The sequence below is a fragment of the Mustelus asterias genome, chromosome 20, assembly GCF_964213995.1.
Source record: "Mustelus asterias chromosome 20, sMusAst1.hap1.1, whole genome shotgun sequence".
NCBI classification, from domain to species: domain Eukaryota; kingdom Metazoa; phylum Chordata; class Chondrichthyes; order Carcharhiniformes; family Triakidae; genus Mustelus; species Mustelus asterias.
Window position 1 is genome coordinate 414,273 of NC_135820.1, and position 24,204 is coordinate 438,476.

The 24,204-nt window shown below is 46.9% G+C and overlaps 1 protein-coding gene across 1 annotated transcript in view; it reads left to right on the forward strand.

Moving 5' to 3' along the window:
- LOC144508706 (uncharacterized) overlaps window positions 1-24,204 on the forward strand; it is a 55,476-nt gene that overhangs the window by 30,083 nt on the left and 1,189 nt on the right. Inside the window, exons 10-11 of the mRNA XM_078237015.1 lie at window positions 19,990-20,086; window positions 20,174-20,248. Coding sequence (XP_078093141.1) covers window positions 19,990-20,086; window positions 20,174-20,248 — 172 coding nt within the window. The remainder of the gene's footprint in view (window positions 1-19,989; window positions 20,087-20,173; window positions 20,249-24,204) is intronic.

Genomic DNA, 24,204 nt, shown 5'->3' on the forward strand with positions numbered 1-24,204 from the left:
GCGAGTCCCACATTTTCCCCACTCCCCGTGGGAGCGAGTCCCACATTCTCCCCACTCCCTGTGGGAGCGAGTCCCACATTCTCCCCACTCCCCGTGGGAGCGAGTCCCACATTCTCCCCACTCCCCGTGAGAGCGAGTCCCACATTCTCCCCACTCCCCGTGGGAGCGAGTCCCACATTCTCCACACTCCCCGTGGGAGTGAGTCCCACATTCTCCCCACTCCCCGTGGGAGCGAGACCCACATTCTCCCCACTCCCCGTGGGAGCGAGTCCCACATTCTCCACACTCCCCGTGGGAGTGAGTCCCACATTCTCCCCCACTCTCTGTGGGAGCGAGTCTCACATTCTCCACCCTCCCCGTGGGAGTGAGTCCCACATTCTCCCCACTCACTGTGGGAGCGAGTCCCACATTCTCCCCACTCCCCGTGAGAGCGAGTCCCACATTCTCCCCACTCCCCGTGGGAGTGAGTCCCACATTCTCCCCACTCCCCGTGGTAGTGAGTCCCACATTCTCCCCACTCCCCGTGGGAGCGAGTCCCACATTCTCCCCACTCCCCTTGGGAGTGAGTCCCACATTCTCCCCACTCCCCGTGGGGGCGAGTCTCACATTCTCCACCCTCCCCGTGGGAGTGAGTCCCACATTCTCCCCACTCACTGTGGGAGCGAGTCCCACATTCTCCCCACTCCCCGTGAGAGCGAGTCCCACATTCTCCCCACTCCCCGTGGGAGTGAGTCCCACATTCTCCCCACTCCCCGTGGTAGTGAGTCCCACATTCTCCCCACTCCCCGTGTGAGTGAGTGTCACATCCTCCGCTCTCTCTGGGCAGAGACAGGAACTGTATATGATTTGGGATGGGTATATTCTGCGGGGAAAGTCAGTCACGATCCTGCCCGATTTGCACACCTGTCTGAGATAGATTCCCACCCTGTGGTTCGTGGTTCCGGATTTTTCTCCAACACAATCCTGCAAACAGCAATGGACAGAAACATTGGACACTGAGTCAAACAGGGCAATGATCCATTCTCACCACTGATCCACGCTGAGGTGAAAGTTCAGACTGTCCACTCTCAGAGCGTTTACAATGAAAACCTTCCTGATCCATTTAATCCCAGAGGATGGATCAATATTACAGCAAGCGTGGCGGTGATATGAAGCTTGATTGTTCGGCCAGAGCGAGAGATTGAAAGCGGAGAGTAAGTGATGATTTTTTTCTGTGTGTTTTCTAGTCAATGGAGGAGAGATTCTGAACGTGATCCTGATCCTGGGAATACGAGCTGTGATATTCACTGTGGGTGTCGTTATCACTGTCGCTGGGGTTTGTGTCTGGCAGCGACAAACAGTGAAAGGAAGTGGACAGATTGTTTAAAGCTTCGTACAGTAACAATCTCGTTTGTCAGTGAAGACAAATAACATGCGCTGTTGGGTTAAGTTGCAATGAAACCACTCAGTGGTCCTGGTTAGAATCACTTTAGTGTCAAAGAGTCATTCTGGCAGTGGAGGAGGCCATTTAGCCTGTCCAGTCCATACTATCTCTCTATAGGTCAATCCAGTCATTCCCATTCCCCTCGCTCTCTCCCCGTATCGCTGCAAGTTTATTACCCTCAAGTCTCCATCCAATTTCCTTTTGAAATCATTCATCGTCTCCACTTCCACTCCCCTTGTAGGCAGCGGGTTCCAGGTCATTACCACTCGCTGGGTTAAACAGATCTTCCTCACATCACCCCCACCACATAAAAGCATTAATTCTGTGCCCCCTCCCCCAGTCCTTGCACCATCAGATACCAGCAACACCTTTTCATTGTCTGCCTTATCTAAACCTGTCACCATCCTGTACACCTCGATCAAATCCCCCCTCAATCTCTTACGTCCCAACGGGAATAACCCCAGCTTCTCCAACCCACACCTCCGAGCTAAAATCCCCTCATCCCTGGAGCCATTCTGGTAAATCCCCCTCCTCACCCTCTCAAGGACCCTCCCATCCTTCCCACAGTGAGGGACCAGAACCGGACACAATACTCCAGTTGTGCCCTAACCAGATCTTGAGAAATGTTCAGCAGAACCTCCCTGTTTTCTCCTCAATCCCTCTATTTCTGAAAAGCTTGTTCTTCCCATCAGCATAAACTGCAATTTACAAGCAGAGTGCCATCATCAGACAGCGAGCAATGGAACATCAGCATGCGTGCTTCTTAATGTACGGAGAGAAACCTGGGACCAGAGATTCTCCTTCTTCTCCTCAGCGAGCTGAAACTTTTCCTTATTCCTGCTGCTCCCCAGTCCTGCTGTGTGGACACATCATAACCAAGGCATTGCCTCACTGTGTGCAGCCAACATGGTCGAATAGTAATGAACAGAAATGTGATGTTGCTCAGCTTAGTAATCAGATCAGAATGTGCTTTCTGAAAGCTGCACCTTTTCCATGCTGGGTTCGATTGTAAGAAGCATTTGGGTTATGAACAATATTGCATTTATTAACACAAGTGATTAAATTGCTCAGGCTGTTTTGTAGCTGTTTACAAATTAAACTTCTTTTGAAGCAAAGTTCTGGCTCAGATTTGTTCCTTCCTGTTGTCACATTTTCCCGATCAATATGAATTCCTGCGTCAACTGTTACAATAGAAATTTCCCATGTAAACATGTCACGTTGTAGTTACACCCTCCTGACAGTGGTGATTACAGCCTTGCCACAGCTACAGGAGGAGATATTCCACTTGGACATGTTGTTGTTGCTGATTCACTGGCATCTAGTTCAATCTTGTAGAGTGTTTCGAATGTAACTCCCTCAGCACTGACCCTCTGACAGTGCAGCACTCCCTCAGGACTGACCCTCTGACAGTGCGGCACTCCCTCAGCACTGACCCTCTGACAGTGCGGCACTCCCTCAGTACTGACCCTCTGACAGTGCAGCACTCCCTCAGCACTGACCCTCTGACAGTGCGGCACTCCCTCAGCACTGACCTTCTGACAGTGCAGCACTCCCTCAGTACTGACCCTCTGACAGTGCGGCACTCCCTCAGTACTGACCCTCTGACAGTGCGGCACTCCCTCAGCACTGACCCTCTGACAGTGCGGCACTCCCTCAGTACTGACCCTCTGACAGTGCTGCACTCGCTCAGTACTGATCCTCCAACTGTGCGGCACTCCCTCAGCACTGACCCTCTGACAGTGCCGCACTCCCTCAGAACTGATCCTCCGACAGTGCGGCACTCCCTCAGAACTGACCCTCTGACAGTGCCGCACTCCCTCAGTACTGATCCTCCAACAGTGCGGCACTCCCTCAGTACTGACCCTCTGACAGTGCTGCACTCCCTCAGTACTGACCCTCTGACACTGCGGCACTCCCTCAGTCCTGACCTTCTGACAGTGCAGCACTCCCTCAGCACTGACCCTCTGACAGTGCGGCACTCTCTCAGTACTGACCCTCTGACACTGCGGCACTCCGTCAGTACTGACCTTCTGACAATGCGGCACTCCCTCAGCACTGACCCTCTGACAGTACAGCACTCCCTCAGTACTGATCCTCCGACAGTGAGGCACTCCCTCAGCACTGACCCTCTGACAGTGCGGCACTCCCTCAGCACTGACCCTCTGACAGTGCGGCACTCCCTCAGTACTGATTCTCTGACAGTGCGGCACTCTCTCAGTACTGATTCTCTGACAGTGCGGCACTCCCTCAGTACTGACCCTCTGACACTCTCCCTCACAGTCACACACACTCATTCACAAACATACACGAGGCACAAGTCAGGAGTGTGATGGAATACTCTCCACTTGCCTGGATGGGTGCGGCTCCAACAACACTCAAGAAGCTCAACACCATCCAGGATAAAGCAGCCCCGCTTGATTGGCACCACATCCACAAACATCCACTCTCTCCACCACAGACGCTCAGTAGCAGCAGTGTGTACCATCTACAACATGCACTGCAGGAATTCACTAAAGATCCTGAGACAGCACCTTCCAAACCCACAACCACTTTGCTGTTCCTTTGCAGTCGCTGGGTCAAAATCCTGGAATTCCCTCCCTCATGGCATTCTGGGTCAGAACAGAACATGGACTGCAGCGATTCAAGAAGGCAGCTCACCACCACCTTCTCAAGGGCAACTCAGGATGGGCAATAAATGCTGGCCAGCCAGTGATGCCCATGTCCCACGGGATTGAGGATTAGCTATCTAACAGGAAGCAGAGATTTGGAATAAATGGGTGCTTTTCTGGTTGGCAGTTGGTGACTAGTGGCGTGCCGCAGGGATCGGTGCTGGGGCCTCAACTATTTATCATATACATAGACGATCTGGAGGAGGGGACTGAGTGTAGGGTAACAAAGTTTGCGGATGACACAAAGATGAGTGGGAAAGCGAATTGCGTGGAGGATGTGGAAAGTCTGCAGAGCGATTTGGATAGGCTCAGTGAGTGGCGAGGATCTGCAGATGGAGCATAACGTTGACAAGTGTGAGGTTATCCACTTTGGAAGGAATAATAGTAAAATGGACTGTTATTTAAATGGTGAAAAATTACAACATGCTACTGTGCAGAGAGACCTGGGGGTCCTTGTGCACGAATCGCAAAAACTCAGTTTGCAGGTGCAGCAGGTGATCAAGAAGGCAAATGGAATGTTGGCCTTTATCGCGAAGGGGATGAAGTATAAAAGCAGGGAGGTCTTGCTGCAATTGTACAAGGTACTGGTGAGGCCGCAACTGGAGTACTGTGTGCAATTTTGGTCCCCTTATTTGCGGAAGGATATATTGGCCTTGGAGGGAGTACAGAGAAGGTACACCAGGTTGATACCGGAGATGAGGGGGTTAGCTTATGAGGAGAGATTGAGTAGATTGGGCCTGTACTCGTTGGAGTTTAGAAGGCTGAGGGGAGATCTTATAGAGACATATAAGATAATGAAGGGGCGAGACAGGGTAGAGGCAGAGAGATTCTTTCCACTTAGAAAGGAAACAAGAACTAGAGGACACAGCCTCAAAATAAGGGGGAGTCAGTTTAGAACAGAGTTGAGGAGGAACTTCTTCTCTCAGAGGGTAGTGAATCTCTGGAATTCTCTTCCCATTGAAGCAGTGGAGGCTACCTCGTTAAATATGTTTAAGTCACAGGTAGATAGATTTCTGATCAATAAGGGAATTAAGGGTTATGGGGAGTGGGCGGGTAGGTGGAACTAAACCACTATCAGATCAGCCATGATCTTATTGAATGGCGGGGCAGGCTCGAGGGGCTAGATGGCCTACTCCTGCTCCTATTTCTTATGTTCTTATGTTCTTATGAATGATTTAAAAATACCTCACACACACAATCTCTCACACACACAGTCTCACTCACAGTCACACACTCTCACTCACACACACTCTCACTCACACACAGACACTCACACACACACATTCTCACTCAGTCACACACTCTCACTCACACACAGTCTCACTCACACACTCTCACTCACACACACTCTCACTCACACACAGTCTCACTCACACTCTCACTCACACACAGTCTCACTCACACACTCTCACTCACACACACTCTCACTCACACACAGTCTCACTCACACACACTCTCACTCACACACAGACACACACACACACACATTCTCACTCACACACAGTCTCACACACTCACTCACACACACTCTCACTCACACACAGTCTCATTCACACACAGTCTCACACACACACTCTCACTCACACACACTCACACACACTCACACACACTCTCACTCACAGACTCACATACACACTCACACACACTCTCACTCACAGACTCACACACACACACTCACGTACAAACACTCCCACACACTCCCTCACCTGCACACATGCAGTTACACATATTCACATTTACACACACACACACTCTCTCACACACTCTCACACACAAACACACTCTCACACACTCCCTCACCTGCACACATGCAGTTACACATATTCACATTTACACACACACACTCTCTCTCACACTCTCTCTCACACACTGTCTTACACACTCACACACACTCTCTCTCACACACACACTCTCTCTCACACACACTCTCACACACACACACACTCTCACACACACACACATACTCTCTCACACACACACGCACTCACACACACACTCTCTCACACACTCTCTCACACACACACACTCTCACAGACATACACACACTCTCTCTCACACTCTCACACACATACTCTAACACACTCCCTCACCCGCGCACACGCATTTACACATATTCACATTTACACACACACACACACACACACTCTCTCTCTCACACACTCTCTCACACACACACTTACACACACACACTCACGCACACACACACACGTGCATTTACACATACTCACATTTACACACACACTCACACATGATTTTGATGTTGAAAGGGTAAAGATAGAGAGTTCACCGTTTCTGATTCCTTCGCTGGGATCTGTGGCTGAAGCTGAATTTTTCCACGGTGGTCTTCAAATTGCGCTGGAGCTGAAACTGCAATTTCTGGAGACAATCTCCTGTTTCAGTGTAACCTGTCATTTCTAAAAGTCAGTGTGATTCTTCCTAAGGAGCCTTTCGATGGGATTTCTCTCTCGCTGTGCTGGTTTCACTCTGACACTCAGAACGCTGGGGGAAATTTGGAATTGCTCTCTGTAAACAATCTGTGCTTCGACACACTGTTCATTTCAAACCTGACATTGATAGATTCTTGTTATCCAAAGGTATTCTGGAAATGGGAATAAACGCCAAGTCACAGATCAGCCATGATCTCATTGAAAGGTGAACAGGTTCGAGGGGGCTGAATGGCCTCCTCCTGTTCCTGCAGTCTGAACAGTTCTGAGATCATTGCCAAGTGTGGAAGGTTTCCTGACACCAACACGTTAACTCCCATGCTGCCCTCTGAACTGGGCTCCCAGTTTGTGTCCATCCAGTGGTTCAGGAGGAAGACCCCCCTCCCCCTTCTCCAGGGGAGACTAGGGATGGAAAATAAATGTCGACATGCCCCGAGAATGAGTATTTAAACATTGAGGGCCCTATTTTACCAAACTTTCACGCCCGTTTTTGGGTGCGAAATTGTGGTAAAGTTGGGCGTCGGGCCTTTAACGCGATCTGCACCCGATTCCGAGCAGATTGCGGCTTTACCGACACCCGATTCGGGTGGGGGTCTGGTCCGCGCCCGAATCGGGCGGCCCGACGATTTAAATGCATTAGCGTGCATTTAAATCGATTTCATGAACCGCATGCCCAACTCTACCGCCAAATCCCACTTTACCGTCTTCTGGTCCGTTCCGGATCCGCAGTTTTAGCGACCTGCAGAGTAAAACTCCGAAGCGGATTTCTATTCTGCAGGGAAAACTCCGAAGCCTTCTCTGCCCTTGTGAAGTCACCATGCTCCTCGACCATCCTTCGCAGAACCCCCCGCTAACCACTCTGGCAGACCCCCCCCCCCAACCCCTGGATCAGACCCCACTGGGAGGCAGGCCGCCCCGGCAGACCCCCCACCTTCCGGGATCGGAATCCCCTGGGAGGCAGGCCGCCCCAGCAGACCCCCCCCACCCGGATCAGGGCCCTCTGGGAGGCAGACCCCCCGGCCGACCCCCCCCCCCGGATCAGGGCCCCCTGGGAGGCAGGCCCCCCTGGCAGACCCCCCCCCCCTTCCGGAATCGGAACCCCCTGGGAGGCAGAGCCCCCTCAGCAGAGCACATCCCCAGCCTACCTCGATCGCTGGTCCCCCTCCACCATCCTTCCGACCTGCAGTCCTTTGAGTGCCTGCAGCACCTTCCTGGCCTTCCGCTGGCGTCCGCCGGGGGTGGGGTGCGGGCTCCCTGGTTGTGGAGGGGGGATGGAAATATTTTCCCAAATTTTTGACTGTCAGGTTTTTAGTTCCTGCGATTATAATTTTGACAGTATCTGTAAGGGAAATTGTATTAGATATTGTATGAGCTAGGTATGAAATTCAGATTCACAGGTTTTAGTAAAATGATATAGCAGATTTAGGTGAGTAGTGAGATGGGTATATAACCTAAAGTAACCTCGTGTGACCCGACCTAATATAATCAAGTGTAGTCGATATGATCAAAGCGGAGGAACTAGAGGAACTAGAGAAGTAATATAGCAATCACTAATTAAGGAAAGCAAACAATAGCCACCTGGGAAAACAAGGAAGACTGCTCGGTGGTTCAACTTAATAGTGGACCATAAATCAGCAGAGAGGATGTCTTTTCTTCTAAACACATTATTGGACCATAAATCAGCAGAGAGGATGTCTTTTCTTCTAAACACATTCGGCCTTAGCCTGCAAAACCACGATTATTGTACAAACAGAAAAGTTCAGATAAAAGCAAGAGTCATAACCACCATGGTTTAAGAAACAAAGAGATATAACAGGGAGCGACCAATTGCAAAGAAAACAGATAAAGGGTCAACTAAAAATAATGGTGGCCAAAGAAAGGTCGGGCTGTAGGGTAAGATAACAACCAAGGACAGGCTGTAAAAGGGAGATAAGGATCTTGAGATATGAGGCTGAAATGTACATAAAAGACTGTAAGCCCAAGGGCTCTTTGGATTGTTCCGGACATCCCGACTTTATTCTGTTGTGCTGCGAAATAAAGTCTACTGCTTGGAAGATCGCTGCTCAGACTCTCTGTTTTAATTGATGTGAATAAATTGTCGTCCTGGGGAACCACGACAAAATTGGCGCTGCGAGCAGGGTTGGTGAGAGATCGCCCAGAAAAGCATCTGGAAGGAGTGGCGGAGACGGTGGTCCGGCCGGAACCGAGAAGTCCCCAGCCGGCCTTCTGTCAACAAGGTAAGCAGACTTGCATGCATGTAAATCCTTGTTGTCAGAAAGGGGTTTTCTCGAGGCCCGGTGCGCCCGGCTCTCTGCTGGTCCTGGATCTCCCCAACCCAAAAAGATATCCTGCACAGGTAAAACCAAATTGGGTAAAAATTTTGAGAGACTGAGTCTGATCCGAAGAGCAGAATTTTTGCATGCAAAAGCGCGCTGCGAATACTGTATTGTCTGTGAATGGGTAAAAAGTGAGACGGGAAAAAGGCTGAAAGCTAAAGTAATGCAATTAGGTTAAGTCAAGCGGTTTGGAGCGGGTTTTTCAGGTCACGACTTGCCCAGAAGAGAGTAAGTGTGGGAAAATCTGCCAGTCCAAACCTACCCAGGACCTCGGGTAAGGGACGTCAACCGAGAGGGAGAGAGATCAGTGAGAGATCGCTCCAGGACCTAATACAGTAGCCAAAAGCACAGGAGTGGATTTTAACCACAGGAAAGGGGAGTAGCAGCTAGAATAGAGGAAGTAAAAGACCAATTTGAACAAACTGGTCTGAGACAACAGCGTGAAGGACAGAAATAAGAGAGAGAGTCGGAATATAGGTAGGGTAATAACTAACAACTTGAAAAATTACCCTGACAAAACTGCCTGGTGGCAAGATTGAAAATAACTAATCTTTGAATAATAACAAAAACGGAAGCAACACTGGATTGGAAAAAGATTACACACATAATTAACTTAGAGGAGATAAAGAATGAGTGGCCGTATGTAAATTGGGAAAGAGTAGTCGATAGGAATTGGATAGACGAAATAAAATTGGAAACCCTAGAGAAATTAATAAAGGGATCTGACCGATACAGGATTCTAATACACATAGACGAGCAAGTGAAAACCTACTACCCTCTGGCCCGGGAGAGGAAGATAGTGCCGGGACAGGGGACTACGGGGAAGTGGATATCGGGACCCCGGTTAGAGTTACAGATATTGGCAAAAGAAATCCAAAGGAAAGGTAAACAGGGGACTGAGCACGGAAAAACAATACAGCAAGTAATAATCACTGTAATACCTAACTCTGACAGACTAAGTGACAAAAATTGCGACAGTGATCCAAAAAGACGAGTAATGGCGCACCAAGTTAAAACACCAGTGGAGATATTAGGGGATAAGTTCCCAGCCCTCAGGGGAGATATAGAACACGTCTCTAAAAAGTGGGCCAAAAGAACAAGTAAGACCAATACACAGTGGCCGGAGGAAGGCACATGGAGCATAGAGAGGTGTGAGGACCAGAAGGGAATGATAAAGAACTATAAGATTAAGGATAAATCGAGCAAAAGAAGGGAAAAGCGAGAAAAGGAGTTAGAGATATTAGCCCTATTCCAACAAGAAGGGAAGGAGAGAAGAGGGGTGTGGAGGGGAGGTAGGATGCAGATGCCAGTACAACTTGAGGAAAAAGCAAAATTGGAAGATCCAAACGTAGCCCCACCCCCCTACTTAGAGAAACAGAGCTCCACGGGACTGTACCCAGTTATATCAGGCACAATGAATTTTGAGGGAGAATATGACATAGAACAGATGACGAAGGAGGAAAGGGCACAAAGGGAGAGAGAAAAGAGACAAGATATAGAGGAAGCGGCTAGGAAAACAGAAGAGGATTTGGATGGGCTGAACCAAAGGAGAAAGGAGTTGGAGGACGAAGTAAAGGTGGTAGAACTTTTGGAATGGGTAAAGAAGGTAATGAAAGAGGAAAAAGAACGAGAAGAGGGAGGAAAGAATGTTAGAAAAGAATATGAGGGGAAAACAGTAAATGATCTTCACGAGTGTGGAAGTGAGACATCACAGGGAAAAATAGAAGGAAAGAGAGTCGGAGTGAGCAGAGAAGAAAAAGAAAGAGAAAGGAGCGGAGAGGGGATGCGCTGGGAAGTGTGCAGAGAGCCAGACAGACAACAATGGGGGAAAGCATGGAGGTGGAAGCACCCAGAGGAAAGTAGAATGGCGAGAGAGACGGAAGGAGAAACAGAAGAAAGTAGTGAAGACGAAGAGAGCCAATCAATGTTAGGGGTGCAAAGAAAATCAAGGCGGGAAAGGCACCCACCTGTAAAGTTTCCAGATGTGGATAGGAGAGGGAAAAGGGTATTCCCGGTGATTCTGAAGGGTGGCAGACCGCAGTATATCCCTTGGTCAGGTCAGGATTTGCCTAATTTAATTAATGAATTACCCAATATTTTGGATGGAGCTGGAAGGTGGATTGGACAGTTGGAGGCAGGAATGGTGGGAAAAAGGATGGCACTGGGCGACATCAAAGCTCTCCTGACAAAGGTGCTAGGAATGGACCAAATGGCGGAAGTAATGAGACGTGCTGGCATCCCGACCGCAGCTTATGACCCAGCGGTGGATGGGATACTAATGGACCAGTACCGCCAAGACATCTGGCAGGCACTGCGGGATATGTACCCCAATCGAATGGATGTAAAAACCCTAAAGGGAGAGCCATTGGGTGAGGAGGAGAATGCAGCTGTGTATGTGGAAAATCAATTAAAAAGGTGGAGAAGGGACACGGAGAGGGACATTCTAACAGACCCACTGACCAACTCCATGTTCCGGGCTGCAATCCTAGAGGGCTTGCCAGCCCCAGCTAAGACAAGGCTGGAGGAAGTGGTGGGCTTGGACTCAAAAAATTACCGAGAATTTGTGGATTATGTTGCCCATGCAGTAGAGAGACATCGCAAAGATGAAAAGAATGCAGACAAACAGCTGAAGGAGATACAACGTAAACTCCTTCAGGCACAGTTGGAGGAGATCAAAAGCAAGGATAAACTGAAGGCAAAAGAGGATCTCGCACCCAGAAAAATAGCACCAATGATGGTGGAGCAAAAGCCAGAGGAAATACCTGCACTAATCAAAGGGGGGAGCGGAGATGGAGGCCAGCCCGTCATAACCTATAACATTTCTGCTTTCCCACTGTCCATGAATCCAGGAGCCTATAGCCTAAATTATCAAAACCCGTACACCCTGCAAAGTCAGACTGACTGGAATAAAAATGGGAAAGGACAGGGAGGTGGTAGGCCACCCTATCAGAATCAGAGAGGACAGGGACAGGTCAATTATCAGACTCCGAGACAGGGACCATTGCCTGGCCCTTCAGGTGGGTGTTGGGGGTGCGGGGAGGCAGGGCACATAAAAAGGAATTGCCCGCGAAATTTTCCCAGACAGGGAGAAAACCAGCAGCAGACAGGCCAACAACTGATCCAAGGGTCGCCAAACAGCATCCCGATGTTTCAGGGGCCGGTAAACCATCAGAATTCCCCATAGGGAGGCCCAGAGAACCCCGAAATGGTAGGACAGTACGTACAGATAACAGAAACTGCAGAGCAGGAACCTATAGTTAACGTTAGAGTAGGAGGGATCGAGGTCCCCATGATGATAGACACCGGCGCCACATGTACGTGCATGCAAACGAAATATGCGGATCACTTACCATTATCAAATCAGTTTGTAAAAACTGTGGGGTTCTCGGGGAAAGTAACATTAGCTCGAATGACGACGCCGGTGCCTGTTACCATTGGAAATAAGACAACCCATGTACCTATTTTAGTATGTGATAAAACTCCTTTAAATCTATTGGGAAGGGATGCAATCCTAGGTTTAGGACTGAAATTAGAATGCACTGAACAAGGAATTGATTTGATGGGAATGTATCCACTTGAAATACCAGGAAAGGAAGGGGCTAATGTATATTGGTTGGGAGATATAGAGGAACAAGTTAAAAAACAGATATGGGAAGTTTGGGGAAAGCTTATAAACACCTGGGTTCCACAAGCCAAATGGCCAAGAACAGAATTACACAGTACAATGATATTTGATGAAGGACAGGAACCTGAGATACAGGAGAAATGGGAAAGGGAGGCGGGACGAGAACAGGAAATAAAGTCAGGAAGTATTTTAATCGGACTAGAGGGAGTGGCCCTCACAATTGTTAGGAATGAATGGGTTAACAAATGGTTCTCTGTATCTGGGGCGGAGCCATATGTCACATTGAAAGTGAATCCGGGATACAGATCAAAAGACCTAGGACCAATGGTGTTGAGAGCACAAGATTTAGAATTTGTCCAGACAGACAATGTAGATATTTGGACGTCCAGCAATGGACAAATGACGAAAATAATTTTGGATGTTAAAATGCTTGGGAAACCGAAGCAGATAACAATAGGAGTGCAAATTGAGAAACAGGAACTGGAGTGGAGAGAGAGGTTAGAGCAGGATTTGAACTCCCTCCCGCAGGAGTTGTGGTCCAGACAGGACACGGATGTAGGGAGGGTCAAAAACGCTAATCCAGTTGAAGTCAGATTAAAGACAGGATGCCAGAGGCCGTATAGGCCGCAATACCCAATCAAGACAGAAGCAATTGAAGGAATTAGAGGAACAATTAAGGGATTGATAGAAGCAGGGGTATTAAAAGAAACCCGGAGCAGGTGTAATACACCGCTACTACCAGTGAAAAAGGCGGACGGAGAAAAATGGAGATTGGTGCATGACCTAAGGGCAATTAATGAGGTAGTGGAAGATATGCCAGCAGAGGTTCCAAACCCTTATACCTTGATGACAAATATACCACCTGAAAGTAGATGGTTTACTGTAATAGACCTATGTTCGGCATTTTTTAGTGTACCACTAGCTCAAGAAAGTCAGTATCTCTTTGCATTTACATTCGAGGGGAAACAATACACATACAATAGGATGCCCCAAGGATTTAAACATTCCCCACATGTATTCAATCAGGTGTTGAGAGCAGATTTAGAAGGAATACAGTTGGAAGGAACACTGATACAATATGTGGATGATTTATTATTATGCACAGAAACACAAGAACAGTGCAGGAAGGATAGTTTAAAACTATTGGAAAGACTAGCAGAAGGGGGCCATAAAGTTTCCAGGAAAAAGCTGCAGCTGTGCCAGAAAAAGGTAGAATACTTGGGGAGAGAAATATCAGCAGGACAGAAGGAGATAGCTTCACAGCAAATAGAAGCAGTACTGCAAGTTCCGAAACCACGGACGGTGGGACAAATGATGACATTTTTGGGAATGACAGGATTCAGTTCAGAATGGGTGGAAAGCTATGCCGAAAAAACGCAGGCACTACGAAAGATAATGAAGGAGGCAGGGTGCGAAGAATTAAAAGCCAAACTAAAATGGGATAAAGATGCTTCAGACGCATTTGAGAATATAAAGAGGGAAATGGCACAGGCACCAGCATTGGCTTTACCGACCTATGACAAGCCCTTTGACTTATTTGTGAGTAACAGAGAAGCCGGATTTGCTACAGCAATGTTAATGCAGGAAAATTGCAAGGGTAGACGAAGGCAGGCTGTAGCATATTACAGTACCAAGCTAGACGACATAGCGATGGGATACCCTCCGTGCTATCAAGGCCTGGCAGCAGCTTGGTGGGCGTACGAAAAGGCAGCTACGGTCACAATGGGATATCCGATAAACATACATGTATACCATAAGGTAGCTGAATTGATTGAGCAAGGAAAATTTGTGCTGACACCTGCTAGGATCCATCATTATCGAATGCTAACTACATTTCCAGATATCACGATAATAAAGTGCAACAGAGTAAATCCAGCTGATTACATGCCATTACCTCATGAAGGAGAAGAACATGAATGCTTAAGAGAAGCAAAAACATTTATGAAACTGAGAAAAGATTTAAGAGCAGAGGGACTAGTGACAGAAGGGAAAAGGATACTGTATGTAGATGGCTCATGTTACAGGGATCACTTAGGAAACCACGCAGGCTATGCCATAGTCGAACAAAGACCAGGAGGACTTGAAGTTATAGAAGCAGAGAAATGTGAACAGCACTGTTCAGCCCAATTAGCAGAGCTTAAAGCATTGACCAGAGCATGTGAGCTAGCAAACGGGGAAGCAGTGGAAATTTATACTGATTCGGCCTATGCCCACGGGGTCTGCCACCTGTTCGGGGCAATATGGAAGCAAAGGGGATTTATGAAAAGCGGAGGAGGACCAATACAACACGAAGGTCAAATCAGGGCTTTAATAAGGGCCATGATGGGTCCAAGGGAATTAGCCATAATTAAGTGTCAGGCGCATAAAAAGGGAGCAGACAGCGTCACACAGGGAAACACCAAAGCCGACAAGGCAGCTAAAGAAGCGTCAGGATGCATTGAGGCTACGATAGCCCCAGTAGAAATAGCAAGGCCGCACCCAGGGCCAGGTACGGGGGATATCGAACCTCAGATCACATTAGAAGATGTAGCACAGTTACAGGAGGAAACCTCTGTAGCTGAAAAGGCAATGTGGAAAGATAGAGGAGCACTACAGGGACAACATGACAGGATATGGAGAAATGGGGAGGGATTAGTCATAGCACCCACATCATTACTAACCGTACTAATTAGCGAAGCGCATGGAGTGGACCACTGTGCAAGAGGAGAAGTGGCTAGAAAGATCAAGAAGGAAGGATTCTGGTCACCATACCTGCAAAACTCGATTGACTACATACTGAGTCAGTGTGAGGTGTGTGCTCAGAATAACATCAGGAAGGGCATTACTGCCCCAATAGGGCATATCCCCATTCCTGAAGGACCATTTAAACATCTATGCATGGACTATGTGGATATGGGAAAGGTGGTAAGAGGGAAAAGATACATGCTAGTGATTATTGATAGATTCAGCAGATGGATAGAAGCAACGCCATCCAAAGATCAAGGATCTGGAACGGTGATTAACTTCCTGTCAAAAGAAATTATCCCAAGATTTGGCATACCCACGCAATTAAGTTCAGACAATGGATCTGCTTTTATAGGAAGGGCACTGAGAGAGACACTCTCGGCACTCCGAATAAAGCAGAAGTTTGGATGCGTATATCACCCTCAATCCCAAGGAATGGTGGAGAGAGCAAACGGGACCCTTAAGGCTAAAATAAGCAAAATTTGCAGTGAAACAGGGAAAAACTGGATAGATGCTCTGCCATTGGCTCTAATGCAATACAGGAGTCAGGAAAACAGAATCACACATTTGAGCCCACATGAATTGATGACAGGAAGAGTAATGCCGGTACCTAAGATCAGGGGATCAGGAGGTCCTACGCTAGAATGTTTAGATCAAAGCACAAAAGAATATATACAACAATTAACTGTTATACATAGAACTATATTTGAACAGGAAAAAGCCAAGGAGGAGGAGAATCCGGTAACAGAACATCAGATCAAGCCTGGAGATCGAGTATACATCAGAAAGTTCCGGAGACGTTGGAACGAACCGAGACGAGAAGGACCGTTTGAAGTCACCAAAGTGTCTCCCACGGCGTTGCAAGTAGAAGGCAGTACACTGTGGTATCACTTGAACCATTGTACCAGAATGGTACCAGGGGTGGGAGAGAGAAGGGAAATTGAAGAAGTACACAGAGTGGATAGAGGTGATAGCGAGGAAGAAATAGAAATACACGGGGAGAATCGTGGGGAGGAGGAACAGAGCCAAGGAAGAACAAAAAGAATAGAGGATGATGAAAGTAGTTCTGTACATGAGCTGGCTGATGATACAAATGCCCAGCCTGAGCCTATTAGTCAAGGTGCCGAGGGAGGTGAGGACAGGGAAGGGGCCCCATTCCCCACCTGGGACTTGGAAACTATTTCCCTTAGGGACTTCCGTGACCCATAGAAAAGGAGAATGGGATACAGAAGACATAAGGGTGCAGAATCAGGAAGATAGAGTATTAAGACGAACAAAACGTGAACGATTAGTGAGCACAAATACTATTTGGGAAAAAGCGCAGAAAAACAAATGGTGGAAATGGGCTGAGTATACAGGTCAGAGAAACAGTGAGGGGAAAGAGTGTGTAGTATGTGCATCAGAGAAACCTAACACCCAAGTAACTGATATACCATGGGGATCAGGAGACTGTGGAACCAGGCAACAAAGCTGGAGAAAGGAAAATTGCCGTCCATATACCACATATATACGGAATTATACGATAGGGAATCGGAACTACTCGTATGAGAAGATAAACTGTTCCGGATCCGCATGTGCTAACCTTTGTAAAGGTGAGCCGCCGCTGTGTCAATACCACTGCATCCTGTTTGCTGGGGTAAAAAGAGACATCCAAGAAGCCATCTACAATGTAACCCACAAATGTCCAAAGTGGCCAAAAACGGCAATGGACGCTGTCCCAAAGGAATGGAGGGTAGAGCCCGACTTACGAATCCAAGATTGCTATTGGAGGAGAAGCAGAACAGGAATTAGTATGGGAGAATACGCAGGGGAGTGTGTAAGGATTTGGAATACAACCGACGTCCGTAGGCTGATCATGCCAATCAAAGGGGGAACGCCACCCCCTCCTTATGTATTAGACTTTCAAGTAGAACAACTGGCCGATCTCTGGTGGCTTTGTGGCCCGGAGAAAGGACTATTGGCAAAATTACCACAGAATTGGAAGGGACTATGTGCCCGAGTTATGCTTGCCCAGAGCACTGTGATACTACCGGTGGAAAGAGAAATTAACTCACAAAGAATTAAGAGGGCATATACCCCTGACCCTACGATAAAATTGGACGCAATCGGACAGCCCCGCGGCATCCCGAATGAGTTCAAAGCTAGGAACGAAATAGCTGCAGGGTTTGAATCCCTCTTTGTTTGGATCACACCCAGCAAGAATACTGAGTGGATCAATTACATCTATTATAATCAGCAGAGGTTTATTAATTATACGAATGATGCCCTGGAGGCCTTAGGAGAGCAGTTGGATGCGACCAGCAAAATGGCGTGGCAAAATCGACAGGCGTTAGATTGGCTCCTGGCAGAGAAAGGAGGAGTGTGTGTTATGTTTGGGGATCAGTGCTGCACATTTATCCCTAATAACACTAATCCAGAAGGGTCATTTACACAAGCCATGAATAAGTTAAAAAATCTTAAGAAAGAAGTGAAAGAAAATGCTGGGTTTGGGCATGAGGTATGGAGTTGGCTGGACAGAATATTAGGAAGATGGGGGGCGTGGTTTGCCAAAGCTGGAGCTGTAGCAATCGCAACAATAATCATTCTGGGATTGATATTTTGTTGTTTTTTACCCGCCCTGAGATCCTTCCTTACCAGAATGGCAGCGCGGCAGATGGTGACGCGGGTGCTAAGCAGCTCACGCTCGAGAGAAAAAACAGAGGAATGGGAAAATCTTGAGCCGCCCCCGCTGAGTGGATTTACAATGACCTTGGTCGAAGTTGAAACTCGTCACTCTGTAAAATAACTACAATAGTGGAAGATCACCTTGTGGAAACAACAGCACCTTGCTGAAGTCCGCGCGAAACCAGGAGAGCTTAGTCTGTACACAGGAATCAGGATTTTTTCCCTTCCCTAGACAAGAGTGGGAAGGTTTTTGGCTGATGACTGTCAGGGGCAGGCAATCTGGAGGAGCAACCCAAAAATCAGAACCAGGATAGACAAATTATGATAAAGTTAGAATAGGGACACTGATCCCTGACCAAAATATTCGGCTCCTCCACATCGCCTGGAAAAAGTGATTAAAATAAAATACAAATGGGATTGAGCAAGGGGATTATTTGAGCTTGATAATTGGGATGAGGCTAGGGAAGCCTCAAAGGGGGGATTGTAAGGGAAATTGTATTAGATATTGTATGAGCTAGGTATGAAATTCAGATTCACAGGTTTTAGTAAAATGATATAGCAGATTTAGGTGAGTAGTGAGATGGGTATATAACCTAAAGTAACCTCGTGTGACCCGACCTAATATAATCAAGTGTAGTCGATATGATCAAAGCGGAGGAACTAGAGGAACTAGAGAAGTAATATAGCAATCACTAATTAAGGAAAGCAAACAATAGCCACCTGGGAAAACAAGGAAGACTGCTCGGTGGTTCAACTTAATAGTGGACCATAAATCAGCAGAGAGGATGTCTTTTCTTCTAAACACATTATTGGACCATAAATCAGCAGAGAGGATGTCTTTTCTTCTAAACACATTCGGCCTTAGCCTGCAAAACCACGATTATTGTACAAACAGAAAAGTTCAGATAAAAGCAAGAGTCATAACCACCATGGTTTAAGAAACAAAGAGATATAACAGGGAGCGACCAATTGCAAAGAAAACAGATAAAGGGTCAACTAAAAATAATGGTGGCCAAAGAAAGGTCGGGCTGTAGGGTAAGATAACAACCAAGGACAGGCTGTAAAAGGGAGATAAGGATCTTGAGATATGAGGCTGAAATGTACATAAAAGACTGTAAGCCCAAGGGCTCTTTGGATTGTTCCGGACATCCCGACTTTATTCTGTTGTGCTGCGAAATAAAGTCTACTGCTTGGAAGATCGCTGCTCAGACTCTCTGTTTTAATTGATGTGAATAAATTGTCGTCCTGGGGAACCACGACATATCTTCCAAAGGGAATTCCTCTAATTCTGTGCAATGTTCAGATGAAAACAAGATGAAAGAAAGGATCCCAGGCTGCTCCAGAGGCAGAGTAGCTGCACCCAACGTTGCCCATGCAAATCACATTCATAAGAAGGGGCACATCTGCCATGGAATGTGAGAGAAGAGTTGCCAATACAAACTTCTTTTCACTATGGTTGATTTCCCAGATTTAGTAATCTCCTTGAATCTTATTTCCAACCAAGTTCCACCATGGGGACAATTCTTCCAAGTTCACCACAGGACTCTGAACATTTGAGCACCTGGCTCATTGGAAAACAGGGACATCAACAATCCAGTTACAGATCACAAATGTATTATACAGGTCACGAATTGCTCACTAGGACACTGTAGTTTAATTACCTTTCCCATAGATAATTAGGCAACACAAAGAAGATGCTACATTATTTTTAGTTTGCAAGATTCTCCCAAGTCCATTCTCCCCCCCCAATCCTCCCCCCCGCTGCCCCCCCCCCCCTCCCCCACCCCCTCTGCTCTCTCTGCTGTGTTTTCTCGCGCCCGGGCGTGCTACTTCACATTTTTATTTGAACTGCGCATGCACAGTTCAGAGCTCCAATCGTTCCGGCAGCGCTAAGCCCCGCCCACAGCTCGGATTGGACTGGAGCCGGCAAAATGCGTATGGGCGCGCTGGAAAGAGGATTCCGGGCTCGGATCTCTATTACGCCCGGATCCGGTCCTTAGACTCCAAATGGTAAAATAGGACCCTGAGTGAGTGTATCGCTTCTCGCGATACATCGGAGCATCTTTCTAAAAGTGTCGTGCAGTAATTAATGTCTGATTTACAGAGAGAAACTCCAGTAAATGGCCAGTAGGATCACTCACAGCTGGGATCATGTTCAGTGTTTGTGTGGCTGGAATCTTAGTCTTCGTGTGTGTGAGAAAGTAAGTGAGAAGGTTTAACTTGATGTTTTGCTAAAAATTTACTGCAATCTTCTTTCCTTAATCAGTGATTCTTTCCCTTGTGTTAAGCACCATCGGCCTCTCCGCCAGTGATCCCTTTGTCCCTTCTGATCCAGGGCGCGTCTTTCATTGTCCTGGATCCAGGTGAACATTAATAAGTTGTTGTGATCTGGAAGGCGCTGCCTGAAAGGGCGGTGGAAGCAGATTCAATCGGAACTTTCAAAAGGGGCAATTGGAGAAATATGTGAAGGTGAAAAGATTTGCAGAGCTTTGGGGGGCACCAAGCTGAAGTGGAGTGTGTCAGAAGGAATGTCTTGTTATTATAGTTATCGAATCTTTTGGGCTTATTTACTGTACAAGACACACGAGATCAATCACTTGCGGGGGATTGGATAAGCATGTTGTGCTATCCTTTATTAAGACTAGGCATATGAGAACAGTAATACATAGAGGTTAAACTCAAAAACATCAGAGCTGTGTGTGTGTGCTGTGCTCAAAGTCCAAGTGAAACTAAGACTGGATCACATGACAAACAGTGACAAGAGTGACATATTTCAGTGATGTCATTCTGCTGCAAGTCATGAGCATAGTACAACTTCCCCTTTTCTTTTTAAAGATATTTTCTCCTTCCAAAGAACTTTAACCAATTACAATATACATTCAAGTTTGTTGACCATTACACAAGAGTATAGAATGGATAATCTACGAGTTTCTAATCTGTAAAGATGACCTGCCGGTATGCACAGATTTTGCAATAAGAACATAAGAAATAGGAGCAGGAGTAGGCCATCTAGCCCCTCGAGCCTGCCCCGCCATTCAATAAGATCATGGCTGATCTGAAGTGAATCAGTTCCACTTACCCGCCTGCTCCCCATAACCCTTAATTCCCTTACCAATCAGGAATCTATCGATCCGTGACTTAAACATATTCAACAAGGTAGTCTCCACCACTTCAGTGGGCAGAGAATTCCAGAGATTCACCACCCTCTGAGAGAAGAAGTTCCTCCTCAACTCTGTCCGAAACTGACCCCCCTTTATTTTCAGGCTGTGCCCTCTAGTTCTAGTTTCCTTCCTAAGTGGAAAGAATCTCTCCACTTCTACCCTATCCAGCCCCTTCATTATCTTATCTGCCTCTAAAAGATCACCCCTCAGCCTTCTAAACTCCAACGAGTACAAACCTAATCTGCTCAATCTTTCCTCATAATCTACACCCCTCATCTCCGGTGTCAACCTGGTGAACCTTCTCTGCACTCCCTCCAAGGCCAATATATCCTTTCGCAAGTAAGGGGACCAAAACTGCACACAGTATTCCAGCTGCGGCCTCACCAATGCCTTGTACAGATGCAGCAAGACTTCTCTTCTTTTATATTCTATCCCCCTCGCGATAAATGCCAACATCCCATTTGCCTTCTTGATCACCTGTTGCACCTGCAGACTGAGTTTTTGCGACTCATGCACAAGGACCCCCAGGTCCCTTTGCACAGTAGCATGTTGTAATTTTTTTCCATCTAAATAATAATCCAATTTGCTATTATTTCTTCCAAAGTGAATAACCTCGCATTTGCCAACGTTATACTCCATCTGCCAGATCCTCGCCCACTCACTCAGCCTATTCAAATCTCTCTGCAGACCTTCCTCTTCCTCCACACAATTCACTTTCCCACTTATCTTCGTGTCGTCAGCAAACTTTGATACCCTACACTCAGTCCCCTCCTCCAGATCATCTATGTAAATAGTAAACAGTTGAGGCCCCAGTACCGATCCCTGCGGCATGCCACTAGTCACCATCTGCCAACCAGAAAAGCACCCATTTATTCCAACTCTCTGCTTCCTGTTGGATAGTCAATCCCCAATCCACGCTAACACCCTACCCCCAACTCCGTGTGCCCCAATCTTCTGCAGCAACCTTTTGTGAGGCACCTTATCGAATGCCTTTTGGAAATCCAAAAACACCACATCCACCGGTTCCCCTCTGTCAACCGCACTCGTCATATCTTCATAAAAATCCAACAAGTTCGTCAAACTCGACTTTCCCCTCATGAATCCATGCTGCGTCTGCTTGATCGAACCATTCTTATCCAGATGGCCTGCTATTTCTTCTTTAATGATGGATTCCAGCATTTTCCCAACTACAGACGTTAAGCTAACCGGCCTGTAGTTACCCACCTTTTGTCTACTTCCTTTTTTAAACAGCGGCGTAACAGTAGCCATTTTCCAATCAGCTGGCACTACCCCAGAGTCCAGTGAATTTTGATAAATAACCACTAACGCATCCGCTATTACCTCTGACATTTCTTTCAGTACCCTGGGATGCATTCCATCCGGGCCCGGGGACTTGTCCACTTTCAGTCCCGTTAGTCTACCAAGCACTGCCTCTCTAGTAACAATAATTGTATTGAGTACCTCTCCTCCTACCAACACTCGATCGTTAATATTCAGTAAACTATTTGTGTCTTCCATCGTGAAGACCGACAGAAAAAACCTATTTAAAGTCTCAGCCATTTCCTCGTTTTCCACTATTAAATCCCCCCTCTCGTCCTCCAAGGGTCCAACATGCACTCTGGCCACTCTATTCCTTTTTATATATTTGTAAAAACTTTTACTATTATTTTTTATGTTTAGAGCTGGTTTAGTTTCATAATCTATCTTTCCTTTCTTTATCGCTTTCTGAGTCATTCTTTGTTGTTTTTTAAAGCTTTCCCAATCTTCTAAGTCTCCACTATTTTTGGCCACTCTGTACGCATCGGTCTTTAATTTAATACTCTCCTTTATTTCCTTCGTTATCCACGGCTGGTTATCCCTTTTCTTACAGTCCTTCTTCATCACCGGAATATATTGTTGCTGAGTACTGAAAAAGATCTCCTTAAAAATCCTCCATTGTTCCTCAGCTGTCCTACCTACCAGTCTGCTCTCCCAGTCCACCCAAGCCAATTCAGCCCTCATCCTATCGTACTACCCTCTGTTCAAGCAGAGGACATTGGTTTGGGACCCTACTTTCTCCCCCTCCATCTGCACCAGAAATCCGACATATTGTGATCACTCGATCCTTGTCTGGAGGTTTCTTTAATCATGCACAGGATTGTCATTCTTTGATCTGCTTTCATTTAGGATCTCATCCTTGATGCAATTGGACCGTACAGTGTTTGAGGAGCTGGAATGGATCTGATTTGTCCTGGGTTATTATTCATTGTTGTGTTTGTGTGTGTGATGCCCACTTTGGACCTTGGTTCTGGATAAATCTTTGTCACTTTGATTGGTTGCTACAGGCCTTCTATGGGATCCTGGATGTGAACTTGTCCCAAGTGTGGACGTGGCAATTCTGTACCCTCCTATTTATTGTGCACATTGGCCATCTTCCCTTGTGGCTGTAAAATTTGCTGTCTAATATCTGAGAGTAGAACGGCGAGGAGCAGGAAAATTGATACGCATTTGTCTGCCAAGCATGAGCTCCGCCAGTGATGGATAATTGGAATTAAAGTTGTTATCGAGTCATAGAGATTTACAGCATGGAAACAGACACTTTGGCCCAACTTGTCCATGCTGCCTAGTTTTTACCATTAATCTAGCCCCAATTGCCCGTGTTTGACCCATATCCCTCTGTACAAATCTTACCCATGTAACTGTCTAAATACGTTTTTAAAAGACAAAATTGTACCCACCTCTACTGCTATCTCTGACAGCTTGTTCCAGACACTCAGCACTCCCAATGTGAAAAAATTGCCCCTCTGGACGCTTTTGTATCTCTCCTCTCTCACCTTAAACCTATGCCCTCTAGTTTAAGACTCCCCTACCTTTGGGAAAAGACTATCTACCTCATTTAAGCCCCTTACTATGTTATAGACTTCTATAAACAGGTGTTGCTCTCAGACGGACCACTGCAATGTGTGGATCTTGGCCTGTTTACATGTGAGAAGGAGAGGTTTCACTGTGCAAATAATTCCATCAGCTGGGCCCTTTGGATCTCGGGTAATGATCAATATTCCACTTCTCACACAGACGTAACGACCCAGCCTCTACAGCTCTCTGCGGCAAAGAATTCCACAGATTCACTCCCCTCTGAGAGAAGAAATTCCTCCTCATCTCTGCCTGAAATGAGGCAA